The sequence below is a fragment of the Chionomys nivalis genome, chromosome 2, assembly GCF_950005125.1.
Source record: "Chionomys nivalis chromosome 2, mChiNiv1.1, whole genome shotgun sequence".
In the NCBI taxonomy this organism is placed as follows: Eukaryota; Metazoa; Chordata; class Mammalia; order Rodentia; family Cricetidae; genus Chionomys; species Chionomys nivalis.
In genome coordinates this window covers 127950817-127966839 of record NC_080087.1, presented here as the reverse complement: position 1 = coordinate 127966839, position 16023 = coordinate 127950817, and the positions used below count along the sequence as shown (strand labels likewise).

At 33.7% G+C, this 16023-nt stretch overlaps 1 protein-coding gene across 1 annotated transcript in view; it reads right to left on the bottom strand.

Annotated features, from left to right (window-relative positions):
- The window catches only part of Erbb4 (erb-b2 receptor tyrosine kinase 4), a 1078513-nt gene that overhangs the window by 373503 nt on the left and 688987 nt on the right, over nucleotides 1–16023 (bottom strand). The window contains exon 4 of the mRNA XM_057755450.1: nucleotides 11188–11322. Coding sequence (XP_057611433.1) covers nucleotides 11188–11322 — 135 coding nt within the window. The remainder of the gene's footprint in view (nucleotides 1–11187; nucleotides 11323–16023) is intronic.

Sequence of the window (16023 nt, the reverse complement as noted above, 5' to 3'; positions counted from 1 at the left end):
ACCCTCCAAGACTTAGCTGTTAAGAGACTGTGTATTCTGTGTGTGTGTGTTTTATATGTGTGCAACTCTGTCTTTCTGTCTTTGCATAGGTCTCTCTCTCACTCTCACCCACTATATATATGAAAGTTCTCAGACTTAGAGCACAAACATCCCATAGTTAGCCATTTCTAAATGGCTACTGCAAGCCTGTGGAATCAAAATGTGATTTTAAAACTGATGGCAGTTAAAAGAAAGTGAACCAGGAACCATATTTGAAGTAATAAGCATAAAATGTCTTGGTGTAGAATTTTTTATTACTCCATGTTTTAAAGTTCATATAAAAATTTCATGTAGACATGAAATTCAAGAATAAAGGATTGATAATGCATTAAAATCTGATTCTATCAACAAAGCTACTTCAGCAGGGTTTCATAGCACTCTAGTATTAGAAAGACCTAGAAATCCAGTTATTATTTATAGAAAACAAGAGGCAAATGATTTTCAAGTAACAGTCTATACACTTATAGTATTCCATTATATACTATTTAAAACAAACATAAACCAAATTGCCTGTAATTAAACTACAGATTTTTATTTTCCAAAAGGAAACTTTGGTTGTGTAATATTTGAAAGATAATATTAAAATCACCACCAGCTAATACATGAAGGAATAAATCACAGCTTAGATACACCCTAATTTCATCTGGAAAGAGAAAACATGGCTTTAGTTATTATATTTCTCCTGAAAACCTTCAAAGGAACACACTACTGCTGATTGGAATGAAGATACTTGGAAGATTAATAATTTTTATCATACATGAAGGGGTATGTTTGGGATTCAACCCAGGGTTTATATGCTGCAAGGTCCAAAGACTCATTCAAGACAACTCATTCAAGTTTCTAACTAGTGTTACTGCCAAGAAGAGAAACACTCTTTATGTTAAAGAGGAAAGGGTACCCTGAAGATATTAAAAAATACATAGAAAGACAAACTTTATCTTAAATAATGCCTGGTTTATGCTGAGATTAGTACAAATATTAAAACTGAATGGGCTTTAAGAGGCAGCGAAGCCAATCATCAGGTAAGGCTGTCCACACCATTATCAATCCCAATAATACATGTACATTTGATTGTACAATGCTGTGGTAGTTAAGTAATTTTCTGTTTCATAAAAATATATAAAACTGAATGATATCAGTAGATATTAATATTTCCCACTGAAGAAAAATGTAGGTTGATCTCCGTTCCCAACAACCATACAGACTTCAGATAATGTTTGTTGTATTACAAATAAATTGCAGTATTCCTAATGAGATATGTGAGATTTAAAGACATTGAGAAATGCTGGGTATCAGAGCTGTCTTGCTTTAAAATCATTTACATTTATTGAAGCAGTTTGCTTTGTAAAGTCAATTTCTTTGCTCAGGAAAGCAAATGCTGACATGCAAATTAGTTGCCTAATTTAATGCTGTATTCTACTTTATACAACTGAAGGAATATATGCTCCAATTAATTTGAATTAATTCTATAGAAAATATTTCTGAAAAAAATATTAAATTAAAATCTTTGTTTAATAAAGCATGAAAAGAAGGGGAATAAGAGTAGCAGATAGGAGGACCTAGTTTTAAAATGCCCTTTCTTTTGTGCATTTTTACCCATGCTTGTTATTTCTTTTATATATTTCTTTTACTTGTATTTTAAATAGAACTTTAAGAGAAATGTCACTGCATAATTTTCTCTCCACTTTTTTCTTCTATACTTAAAAAGAGCACCTACAATTGGCAAAAGAATCACCCCTAAATAGAACATAATTTGTTCTTGCCAGGCAGGAGAATTAAATAAGAGCTGCATAGAGCTACTAACAGCAATCTTGGTTCAAAAGCTCTGATAGCAGGTCAGCAGCTTGATCGTCTTTATTCTGCTTTGCCCTGGTCCCTGTAGAGATAGGACAGCCCCTGTCTCTGCTCTGCGAGGCAGACACCAGTTTTCTCACAACCTCTGTGGAAAATATCGGGACGAAAGTGGTTTAGAGAGAGCCAAATAGGAGCGGAAAGGCACACATATTAACTTTCAAAGTCACTAAAAGGGAACAACTTGAACATCTCTGCTAAAAGCTTCTTGTTATATGTAAGCATCTTTCTTTGTTACAAGCTTTATTAAAATATTAAGATTGGAAGAAATGGAGATGGGACAGAAAAATCTGGAAATACTACTCTATTGTGAAAATAAGTTCCTTGAAGTCACCGTCACTTGACAAAGATAGACATGCACACAGTAATGGAATCTGTGACAGTATTGAAATTTGCAGCTACAGAATCGGACAGACATGGTTGTTTCCCACACAAAACAAATCAGAAAGGATACAGCCAGGTAATACTGGCTAGAGTTCATTTAGCTGTCATCCAATTCACACTGTTGCCTGAGAACCCAAAATAGGTGTTAAAATAGGTGTTATCTACACACCGTGTTTCATTTAAAAGAAAATCAACTTTGTGGCACTTGATAAATATTTTTGTTCAGAAATAACTAGTTTGAATCAAAATGTGTTCATTATCCACTCATTGTGAGTTTTTTTGCTTTATATAAATTCAGCATTTGTTTTGCGATTGCAATTTAATCACACCATTTCCCCTTTCCTTTTCCTTCTTTCAAACTCACACACACACCGTTCCCTGCTCTTCTTCAAATTCACAGACTCTCTTTTCATTAATTGTTAGTGCATGCATACATGCATTTACATATACACACATATTTTAAACATAACCTGTTGAGTTCATGTAACTACTTGCATGTATGTTTTCATGTCAGACTATTTGGCACTGGACAACCAATTGGTGGCTCTTCTCTGAGGAAGATCACATCTGCTCACAGTTTGAGTCAGCTACCTGTTGTTATTTGTGTGAGAAATTTTACTATTTTTATTAACCTCATTCCTGGTTGTAGTCTTTTTTGCTCCCAGGTTAGCATCCTTGAGATAGTCTCCAAAATAAGAACAAATCACAGTTTTCTACGGGGATATAAAATACACAAGAGTGGGATATTATGAAAGATATCTTACTAGTAATCAATTCACCTGATATTACTTGTCTAATATTTTGTTATTATAAGATATTTGAAATTAAAAATTTAAAAAGCAAGGAAGGTATTCTCCTAGGCAGGAGAATCACAAGTTTCAGATTAACTTGGTCTATGAGACCTTGTTTCAAGAAATTTAAATGAAAAAAACTAATTTACTATAATATTATATGTTCAATATTAAAGGGAAAGTAAATACTGAGTTCAAGTCAATGTATATCCTGCAGTGTATGCTCCACGATAGGGCTTCCTAATCAGGTTCCAGGATAGGAATCTTTGGGTACCCCGTGATACATAAGTCTACCTTCAAATTAACAAAGGAAATTGGAGTTCAGAATGCCATCTTTATGTTCATTATTAAAGAAAAATAAAAATATTGAGCTTGTTTTAAAATGCAAAGAAGACAGGAGAGTATTTGTCAGTAAGTTCCAAATAGTCATTGCTCTCTTTTTTCTTAAACTCACACTACTGTTTAAATCACATATTGACTTTCACAAGAGATAGTGGAGACTTTAATACCTACTTCTCACCAATGACCTGGTCACCCACACAAAATCTAAACAGACAAAAATGAAACTGAGAAACACTGAAGTTAACAGATGTTATGAGCCAAATTGACCTAACAGATATTCTAAAACATTTGTAGATGGATTCTCATTTCTACAAGGGTTTTGTTAGGGACCTAATTGGAATATGGCAACTTGAATAGCTAATAATTAGTAGATGCTGACTTCAGTCAGCGTAAAGAAGAAAGCATGAAAATTAACTTATAATATTCATTGTCCATTTGAAGACAGCCTCCATATTTTACCCAAACACAAAAGAAATACACCTTCTTCTCACATCTCATAGAAATTTCTCCAAAATTGGCCACATATTCAGATCAAAAGCAAGTCTCTACAGACACAGAAAATTGAAATTACTTGCTATCTTACATCCTACCACCACAGACTAAAGTTTGATATCAACAATAACAGAAAATTTACAGACTCATGGAAACTGAACAGCCCTCTACTGAATGAAACAAAGAATTTTGGAATTCAATGAAAATGAACACACAGGATACCCAAACTCACAGAATACACTGAAAACAGTGCTAGGAGGAAAGTTCATGAAAAAAAAAAAAAAACTGGAGTAATTTTATATTAGCAACTTAACAGTACAGTTGAAAGCTCTAGAAAAAAGAAATAAGTGTACCCAAGAGGAGTAGAAAACATGAATAATAATAATCAAACTGAGTGCTTAAATCAATGAAATATAACCAAAGAGAACAATACAAAGATTCAGTGAAACAGTTGGATCTTTGGGAAAATCAACACAGTAGACAAACCTCAAACCAACTAAAGGACACAGATAGAATATACAAATTAAAATCAGAAATGAAAAGTGGGACACAACAACAGACACTGAAGAAATCCAGATAATCATAAGGACATACTTTAAAAGCCTGTACTCTACAAAATTAGAAAATCTTAAAGAAATTTAGATATTTTATATTTTACATGCTCATACATATATAACTATTTATAATAAATAGCATTTATTTAGTCTATAAAACTTTCAGATGAGCTAAAAAAGGTCTCTACTATATTTGAAGATCAAATTTGTCTATTCTGGCACCAAGATGTGAAGTTTAGCACTGCGGAGAAATAAATTACCTCTTTTTATAATTCAGAAATTAATTAGAGTTCTTTAATGTTATAGACTTTGATTGTTTTTAATATATTTATTTAGTTTTTTAAATTTTATTTTGCATTTCCACCACAGTTCTCCCTCCGACCCCAACTCTTGCCCCCCCCCCCCTTCCCAGCCCCATTCCCTGATATACTTTTCCCAAAGGGTAGGGCCTCCAATGAGGACTCAGCCAAGCCTGCCAGATTAAGTTGAGGCAGGACCAAGGCCCTCCGTCCTGCATCAGAGCTGAGCATGGCATCCCACCATATGGTCTAGAGTTTGTTTCTTAGAAAAGTTGACTGAGAAGTCAATACCTAGGATGAAAACAGGATATGTTTTGAAGATTTTGTTTCTAGAGTCAAACAATGCATGTGTGTGTGGACAATTAAAAGCAAGAGGTCACCAGAAAGAGAGGTGCTGGGTTTACTCCTCACCATGTCCTCAAAACACTAAGAGTTACTGACCAAAGACCCTCTACTTATGGATGTACAGACAAATGCCTCACAGATTCAGGGTCTCACTTCCTTTATCAATGACTATTATTGTTATAATAATAATATAGTTCGAATTTCATTTAGTTTTAGCTCACTTTTAAATATTACTAGAATTTATGAAGACTGAATATATACCTTGTAAGATTCTATAGAGTAAAAGGGAACATCGCCATATATGATTAACTAGACTTCCAATGGGGTAGCAGTGTGTCTCTTTATGGCAGCTCTCCCCTCAGCATTAGGGAAATATGTCAAACTCTAACAAGAAAATGTACATTTCTCCAACATTTTTTCCCAATAATTTTTTTTCTTTTTATTGAGCTCTACATTTCTCTCTGCTCCCCTCCCTGCCTCTCCATCTTTTCTACTGTCACCTTACTTTTTACAATTTTTAAATTTTTAATTACTGTTTTATTCATATTTCCACATTTTCTCTCTCTTTTTTCATTCTATTTTATTGAAAATAGATTCATTTCTCACATAATATATCCTGATTTTGGTTCCTCTCCCTCTTCCAAATTCCTCCTGGTCTTACCTCCCTTCTGGATCGACTCCATTTTTGTCTCTCATCAGAAAAGTCAGGCTTCTAAAAGACAAGACAGACCCCTAACTGGCCATCTCCTGTCACCAGACAAAGCACACAGTACTCAGACCTGGTTATATCTAACTGTGCTTATGGCCAAAGGGGTCCAACTATAAACAAGACAAACTGCTGCAAAGACGAAGGTTGCTTTACACAAACTCACAATACCTACACAACTCATTAAACATGAAGAAGTTGAACATATGCCTACATACATCCTTCAGCACTACACGTTAGCATGTTTGGCACAGAAAGGTACTCTTAGTCCTACCAAATGAGAATTAGAAACATCAACTGAGCTCAAACCATTTATCTCCAATGATGTACTGCCTGCAAGATGTGCCAGGGCAATGGTGGCACAAAGCTTGGGTGAGCAGTCAACCTATATCCTATTTGATTTAAGGCCCACTCAGCAAGATCTAACTCATATCTGATACTGCTTGGATGAGCAAGAACCATAGACTTGACATCTCAGGAATCTAGGATATACCAAATACTACTGGTAAATATATAATGATAAAATGACTCCTAATAATATTCTGCTATATTCATCAGTAAATGCCTTGTTCAGCTATTATCAGAGAGCTTCATTCTGTAGAGGCTGGGAACAAATATAAATATTCACAGCATGACATTATGTAGAGAGGGGGGAGAGGGAAAAGGAGAGGGAGAGGGAGAGAGAGAGAGAGACAGAGACAGAGAGAGCGAGCGACTTTGGAACACTAAAGGGATGTGTCCATCAAATCCTCCCCTTGGAACTCTGGAAAGCCCATGAAAGAGGAGGGGGAGAAGAATAATGAATAGCCAAAGCAGATGGAGGTCACAAAGAAAACAAGGGCCTCTAAATCAGCATGGTCAAACCTCATATGAATGCACAGAGGCTGAGGCAGCACACACATGGCAGGCAAGGGCTGCCGCAGGTTCTCTTTGTGTGTGTAACGGCTTCCAGTATAGCATTTTTGGGAATTCTCGAGGATGTGAAACAGTGGATATCTGGTTCTTGGGCCTTTTCTTGTGCTCATTTCCTTCTGCTGGTTTGTGATGTTCAACTTCAATGTGATAGGGTTTTTTTTTAAAGTTACTATATTTTGTTCTTCTTTACCTGAGGATCTCACTTTCTAATTAACAGCAGAGCTGATACATAGAATTAATGTAGTCTATTTTAAAGCACGTTCTTATATTGTATGCTAGTTCTGATAGCTAATATTTTGATAGAATTGTTGTATATATGTTAATTTAAAATATTTAGGAAATTAAAAAAATGACCTACCATGTGAAATTTGTGAAAAATCCTTTTATAGTACTTTTTAAAATGCTACCTCTTAGATTCATGTAAATCAACTTATACTTTTTGATGTGTTTTACTTTTTCTCCCACTTAAGCTCTGACTTTAAAATATTTCTTAAATTCATGTAATTTGATTGCATGTATGAATTTACATAAATTGAAGTTGTTTTTTACTTGTCTTGATTACATGTTAACAGTATAGCAAAGTCCAACATATAAAAGTACATCTATTTCATGTAAATACTGTAATATCAAAAATGTAACAAGAGTGATATTGCATTAATTTTAGTTAAATTCCATTTTCAGACTTGATTTTCTTCTAGCTCAAGGAAGTTAATTCATGAACACAGTGTGCAGTGTTTGGGTGTGGTAAATATTAAGAAATATAGTATTAAATAAATGAAACACAATAAAGCTCAGGAATTAAAGCTGTCTGAACGTTTATTTAGAGAAAAGATTAGTTTATGAAATTCTGTTTGTAAAGGAGGTACTCGGTACAAATTGTCAGTCACCCATCCCAATTCTGTGGTAAGCTGGTGTTTGGCTCTGGAAAACAATTTAGTTATGGGATATATCCGGTAGGTTTGTATCATTATAAGTAGTTTTATTATGCATTTCATGCCTTTTATTTACATTTCAATTATGTATCAACTGTATTTCAACAAAGAATATTTTTCTCTTTAAACATTTTGTATATTTGTATTATGAATAAATGAGTCATAAAAATACACATAAGGATATATTTTGCACAATATTTTTAATAATTTTTTGGAATAACTCATTATTATTTTGGCGATCCTTGGATTTTTGTGCCTCCAATACAAATTTTGGATTTTTTTCTATTTCTTGAATAAAGTCCTAATAATTGATTGGAATTGCATGGGATTTATAGATTACTTTGATAAGAAAATTGTTTCCACTAGATTAATTCTACCAATTCACGGGAATATTTTTTTTCTTTTGCTATATTCCTAAATTTCATTTTTGAGTAGCTAAAGTTCTCACTGGACATGACAAGTCTCCTCCCACCTTCTATTCCTCTCTCTGCCCAGCATATCACTTCCTGCCTGTCTGTACAGCTCTTTAGACCTCTATGGTTAACTATTGGCTAGCTCAGCCCTCTGATCGTTAAGGTTTATTAGCGCACAAAGAGAATATCAATACATTTTGAGTTTTCCACATTTAGCATGATGTTCACTATAGTTTTGTTATATATATATCCTTTATTTTGTTAGGTTGTATTCCCTCATTTGCTAGTCCCTTCATGTCTTTTATTGAGAAGGGATGTGAGATCACATGATTTTTCCTTTGAGACGATTTCTGAGAAGGGCAAATTCATTGATTTACATATGCTGAACCATCCTTGCATCTCTAGAATGGAATTCAGGAAGACAAAGTTCCTTGGAATATGATCTGGATAAATATCTTAAAGCATGGTTAGGATTTCTTATGTCAAGCAGCAGAAGAAAGTAACTATCTACAAACTACAAAGCTCAGCTCATAAAGCTGTAAGATGGGCGTAAATTTAGAGAAAATACTAAGCTATTTGGTCTTGCTTAATCTTAGTCACAATGACAGAGTTTCAGGACACAGTTGTGGTCACTCTTTACTGAGAAGACATTTAGCATGCATGTTGTTAGGACTGGTAATAAGAAAAACAAGTAAGCACAGAGGCCAAATGAGATTCTGATAATATGATAATATGATAATATGATATGATTATATTATAGTATGATAATACCAGATTCTGATAATTATGTGACAGAAAGTTGAGAAGCTTTTGAACATTAATAAATATATTCTCTACTAATCATCTATTGAAAGTATTATTTTCATAAATTAATATATGAACTAAATGACATAGTAGTGACAATTATATTGTGAAAAACAAAAATGACAGATTATATCCAAATACATTTCTAGTACTTAGTAGCTTTTGAGTTGGCAGGATTGGAGGAAGGGTCATTTGTGGTCTGGATGTATTGTATGAGAAGAATCTATTTTCAATAAAAATGATAAATACACTTATTCATTTATTTATTCCTAATTATGATGAAAAAGATATCATAAAATTTGTGATTTTAACTTTTAAATTTTGCACGTCGGTGGTATTGAGTTCATCCCCACCTTTGTGTCCTGACACTTCAGAACTCTTTCACGTAATGAAGCTGCAGGCATGTGCAAACTGAGCTGGAGCCTTGTTTCCTCTTAGACCCTGGAAAGCTACACTTTATATTTAGTTACTTCAAGTAGGATTATTACAAGTGGAGTAAATCAGTGGACTCAATATTGGAGTGGTCATTTGGTCATTTAGTGTTTATCTTTTCTGCATTGGTTTTTCCTGTTAGGAAAATGAAACCATTGAAAACTAGTATTTAAAAATAGTTAATTCATTATTGTCAGATATCATATCATATAGTAGATTGAATGATTTACCATCTAGAGCTTTGTAAGCAATAACATTTTGACAACAATAGACGACTAATCTGTAAAGGACCATTGATTATGAATCCAGTCTGCATTTTTAATTTTTGCATCTGAAATTTTTGCATGCAAAACAACAACAAAAAAAAACCCCACAGTCACAGTTGCCTAATTATAGGCACAACCGTCCAAATTAGCCCTCAAAAGAACAGCACAAAGCGATACCATCTGTGAAAACGGACAAACCCCACAGACCTTTCCTGTTTCAAGCTCTGTAAGAGGAGAGCAGTTTTCCCTCAAGCTTTTGGCTCAGACTTTTTTCTTGTATGATCTCATGTATGCCTTAAAGGCTAGTCTTTCTAAGAAGCTGGGAACCAGCAGGCCTTTCCCTCATCCAACCAAACAACCCCTGCCCCATAATATATTCCTTTATTACTGCCACCTGAAAACAGCCATTTCTAAATCACATCTTTCCCATTGTTAGCACAAGCAGATTTAAAAAAATGCACACGAAATTTTACCTGGTAAGTAGCTTAAAAACTACAAAGACAGAATCTCATACAAATTTCTTTTTAAGGATGACAAGAAAATTATGTTACTCTACTTTCACAAAAAACTGTTTTAGCCTTTTATTAAAAATACAACTGTCAGTTTTGATCAAATACATTCATATTTCCCCATTATGTTATTATGGCCATCATGAAATTTAATAATTGTCCCTTGGAGTTTGATTTCCCATAAAAGCGTCATAACGCAATCATCACTATTGCAAATAATTATGGAATTATGTGGAGAGAGTTATGATTTCAGGTGGGAAATATATAATAATAGATTAAGAAATTCAAAACCCAGGTTAATACTCGATAAAGATTCAGCTCTCATGCAGACGACAGCAGTAATAAATGTGTGACAGTAAAGCCTGCTTTATAAAAACAAAAGACATTCCAGACATAATCATTGGCAGAGGTTTTATTGATAGTTCAGATACTATTTGTTTATCATTTAATCATATTAAATACTATTTATCTAAATGCTTTTTATCTAAAAGGTCCTCTCTGGCAGAAATGTCTTATACCTTTAAGAAATAGAGAACTGGGTAGTTTATTTCTGATTACAAACTAAGAAGTCTTTGTATATGAACTTTATAATGACTCATGTTGCTTTACTGTAAATTATTGTCCTGTTTGTTTATTTTAGTTTAGTTTGGATCCCTGGCTGTTCTGGAATTCCCTAGAACAGGCTGACCTTGGTCTCAGAGATTGGTCTGCCTCTGCCTCCTGAGTGTTGGGATTAAAGGCATGCAACACTACAGTCAGATATTACCAATAGGGCATTAGTGAGAAATCAAGGTTTAAGAGCTGTGAAATAGAGTAATTAGAGGAATGAGCTTTTGAAGGGAGTCAGATGCCAAAATATCATCAATGGCATGCTGAATAAGATGTTCAATATAACACAGGGTAAAAGAATATTAAGACATTAGAGAGGATGATGTGGACCGTTGAGATGATGAGCAGATAGAGGATAGGGTTTAATGAATATTAAACTCTAGAAATGCTATTAAATGCTAGAAGTAAAGAAATTCCCACAAGTTGTCCCCTGACTCCATGCACACACACACACACACACACACACACACACACAATGTCTCATGATGGGGTAATGCTACTTACATCCGGAGCTTCCATTTGTTGACACCAAAGTCATGTTGGAAGGCCATGGATTCCGAACAATATCTTGCCAGTGTATGGTGTCAGCATAACACAGGAATTTGTTCTGGTCTACATAGACTCCACCATTTAGAATTTCTGTATGGGAAACAAAATTAACCATTAGTTTGCTTTTTTAAAAATGTTAGCCATCAGAAAGTCATTGTTTGACTTATTTTCAACACTAGAATCATATTATGAGTCAGGATGCTCCTAGAAATATTTTCATTGGTTCATTTACCTTGATCTCAGCACTTCAAATTTTAGAACTTCAAAAGATTGAAATGTACAGCAAAAATAGAAATAATTCTAATAGACACACATCCAAAATCTTAATAGAGATATTTTTAGTATCTGTGATTTTACCCTGGATTCATCATAACATCACTTATAAGAGTTCAAAATCTGATACTTTGGTTTAACATTATGTATAAAATATTGAAAGGTAATTTTTGTTTTATTTAATGATAATATAATATTACAGAGTATAAACTAATTAATATTACTTAATAGAACTCTTGTTATTTTATTTTCTTTTTGATTATTCATTAAAATAAATGTCCCAAAATATAATTCCATGACCAGAGATTGTGAAATTTCATGATTTTTGATATGCACTTTCAAATGTGCCTTCCTTAGGACTTATTCAATCTAAGATTTACTAGAACCCATACATCAGTAATGATCATAAAGTAAAAAATGAAAATTAATGTTCTCTTGCAAAATATTCTCTCCCATATGAAATAATATTAATAGATAGGTCAATCATTAAGACTAACATAAAACAAGATATTATATCATTCCTGTTTGGCTCAGGAACCTGGAAACAAGATAAAAAAATCTATGAAGTCTACTTTTTACTTGATTTTTTTATTCCATAATTAATAATGATTAACTGAAATATTCACAGAAACTGTATAATTACGTATAAAAATATTCCTTCAGATACACTTAAGTTATTTGGAAAAATTAAGATAATCCATTTGAAGAAAAGTTATTTTAAATAAATTAAACACATAAATAGCGTCTTTCTTTTAGTATCTACTAGAGTATCCCTCTGTAATTCAGTCTACAAATAATATTAAAATCATTACATAATCGTTTGGAAAAATTTAAGCTACAACTACAAGCTAAGAAAAACAAGTAAGAGTCTTTTAAAAATGTAGGATTAGACGTGATGTTGGATCAGCTGCTATTCAGAGTCATTCCCTTACATGACTCTCTGCGTGCCTGTATTATCCACTGCAGATACAGGATGGCTGTGTTGTCTAATACATGATGATATTAGATGTCATCCAATACATGATGCCCTGATTGAAGGCAGAATGAGACAGGAGAAGAAACAAAGATCCTGCTGAATTCCAAGACATGAACGGCTAGAGAAAAAAATGTCTATACAAAATGGTACTTTCTTTAGTTAGGAAGAGGAATAAAATCAGGCCATTTGCTGGAAATGCAACTAGAGAAAATGTTATTAAATAAAATATCTGATGCAAAAGGACAAATATCAAGTGTTCTCTCTTATGTGTAGAGCTTAGATATTACAGAGGAAGACAAGAGCATACATGAATGTAAAGTGGGCATGCAGATAAAGAAGAGATATTAGGGAAAATGGGATTAATAGAAAGTGCATAAAGACCAGGGAGAATAAGAGTAAAGATAATAGAATTACTTGATGTACTTGTGCAAGATATCTATGAAGTTCATTATTATGTATAATGAGTATGAGCTATTAAAATTCACTAAAAATAAATTTAAATAATAACTGCATTTTTGTTCAAGAAAACCTTCCATTGGTATTTTTTGAAAGACAGAGAAAACATCAGCTTAAGAAAATATTGGTAACCAATAAATCCCAACCAGTCAGAGTGTAATAGTCTGGAAAGAAAATCATGCTCCTTAGCAGCCTTGAAAATCATCTTCCTTGTACAGTTCTTCAATATATTTTTAATATTGCTATTTTTCCTTTTGATATGCCTGATGTAAGCTACATATTTAAGAGCTTTCTTAAACTGGTGTGAAATAAATGAATAAAGGAATACATAACTGAAGCTGAAGCAAAATTGGTGGAACATTCAAAGAACCTGATGGCTCTGTAAGTATAAAATCCTCTAGAAAAATTTACATTTTTCAAAGAGTCCCACTTTCAAACTCAGTCCTACTCTCATCATCAATCTTTTCACTGCCTGTTGATTCCACTTCTTAAAGAGGAAGAAAAAAGAAACAAAGAGAAATTAGATCATCTTTTTTTTTTTTCTAAAACCTAGTTCATTTTTTTTCATGACCCAGCCATCCAGCCTTCATCCGAGCAGAAGGGAGATGTAAGACTTATTGTAAAAAGGATTTCTGTATTAATGCTTGACATTAAGTTTCTATGGGAAAATGTGCACAGGTCTTATGCTTTCTCATGGGACACTGTGTGAAACTCTTCAGCTGTAAGAATAATTCTTCATTAGGTGAAAAGAAAGAGTATTCTGACTGCTATTCAGGAAATGAAAGCTATTTTTCAGTCTACATTTGGAAAAATTACACTGGAAAAAAAAAGATGTGTGGAGAGTGGTAATAGCTAAAAAAATTTGAAAACAAAACAAAACAACAACAACAAAAAACAACCTTAGTTTTCAGGAGTCACATTTCATTTCAAACTGTTAAAATGGAAGAAATACACTCTCCATTTTCAACTTCCTATCTGGATAGTCTCAAATAGAATAATATTGTATTATGATGAATAATAATCTCATCAAATCTCTTCCTTCAGCAGAATTAATCTACTATTATTAACATTTGTTTCTTAGAAATATTATGCTGGAGAGCTTGACTTTTCTTGGAAAAGAGATACAGAAACGAGACAATAATAATTTCAAAAAAAGCTTACAGACTAAAATTTTCTACTAAGATATACTCATGGTCAATCTGGTTGGGACATTTTGCCACGAAAGACCCGAGAGCCAGCTTCCTCCAGCACTTCTGCTATGAGAGTCATACATTTTTATTTAGCTTTGAATACTAAAGAGTTTGGGTTTTTTTTTGGGGGGGGGGAGTTAAATATCAGTTTTCCCTTTATGCCAATATATCTTTCTCCCCCTTCAAATATCAAAATCTCACCTTCAGAAAAAGTAGGTTTTTATTGGCATTTATAGGAATACACTAATGAATATATGATGTCACATTTTAAATACTTGTCTACCAAAATATTTCCAGAAAATAGTGCTATAATTGTCTTTAAATATGATTTAAATTTTTTTGATTTTATAAAATAAACATGTCAAATATTAGTTTAATATCACTTGTGAGGAAATACTTGATTAGTTTTATATTATATTATACCAAAAAGTCACCTATACTTATAACTATTTTAGTAACTTATAAGAAGAGAATTTTTTTACTGAAGATTTATTTTTAAAAATCACCTGTTTTGAAACTACAGTTTCATTTCCTCTAACATGAAAATAAAGTAAGTAAAAACTAAACTTTAGGATTTAAACAAAAAGATTGTTATAGAAAAGTAAGAGATGAAAGGCAGCGAATGAATGCAATGGACAGTCAAGCAAGGGGGCGTGAGTGAGGCAGGTGGAGGAGCATGAAGAAGTGTCAGATATGTGAGTGAGTTCAAGGCAGTCGCACCCCACTGTGCTCACAGTCGGTTGTAAAAGCATATCAGAGTAAATTTAGAAAGACACAAACAGATTCTTGGTCCTTTAATCAATTGGTAGAGGAAAGAAAAGCATTGAGCTTTCTTACTATATTGTTTGAAATTATTTCCAGGAATTTCTCAAAACAGAACTGACTATTACTAATAAATGTTAGAATTACATTAGATATAGCATTCTGTAAAAATAAAAGTACCATTCATTACTGAAAAATCTCATTACATTTATTTGCATCTCATGTTTTTCGGACTAGAAACATATAGGTCAAATGAAAGATGTAACAAATATTTTTATACACAGAGTAAGTAAATAATAATTTACGTTATGCTGTAATATAGGATTTATTTATTTTTTTTACTATTTTCTTTAATTTATTTTTTAAAAATAATCTTTTCTCATTTTACGTAACTATCCCAGCTCCCATTCTCTTCTCTCCTTCTGCTCCTCCCATCTTCCCCCCACCTCACCCTCCATCCACTCCTCAGAGAAGGTAAGGTTTCCCAATGGGAGTCAATAAAGTCTTACACATCATTTTGAGACAGGATCAATGAACTCTCCACTATATTTAGGCTGAGCAGGATATCCTTCCAAAAAGAATGGGCTCCAAAAATCCAGTTTCAGCACTAGAGATTAATCCTGGTCCCACTACCAGGCCCCAGAGACCACCCCAGACACACAACTGTCAGCCACATTCAGAAGACCTAGTTTGATCCTATGCAGCTTTCCCTGCTGTCAGTCAGGAGTCACAAGCTCTGGCTAGCTCAGGTCAGTTGTTTCTGTGGGTATCCCACTCATGGTTTTGACCCTCATATTATTGTTCCCCCCTCTCTTTGACTGGTCTCCAGAAGCTCGGACCAGTGCTTAGCTGTGATTCTCTTCATCTGCTTCCATCCGGTACTGGATGAAGATTCTATGATGACAATTAAGGTAGTCATCAATCTGATTACAGGGAAAGGACAATTCAGGGACCCTCTCTGCTATCGCTTAGGGTCTTAGTTGGGGTCATCGTTGTGGATTCCTGGGAATTTTTGAGGTGACAGGCTTCACACTAGCCCCATAATGGCTCCCTCAACCAAGATATCTCTTTCCTTGGTCTCCCTCTCTGTCCTTCCCCCATGTCGACCATCCCATTCCTTCTGTACTATGGGAT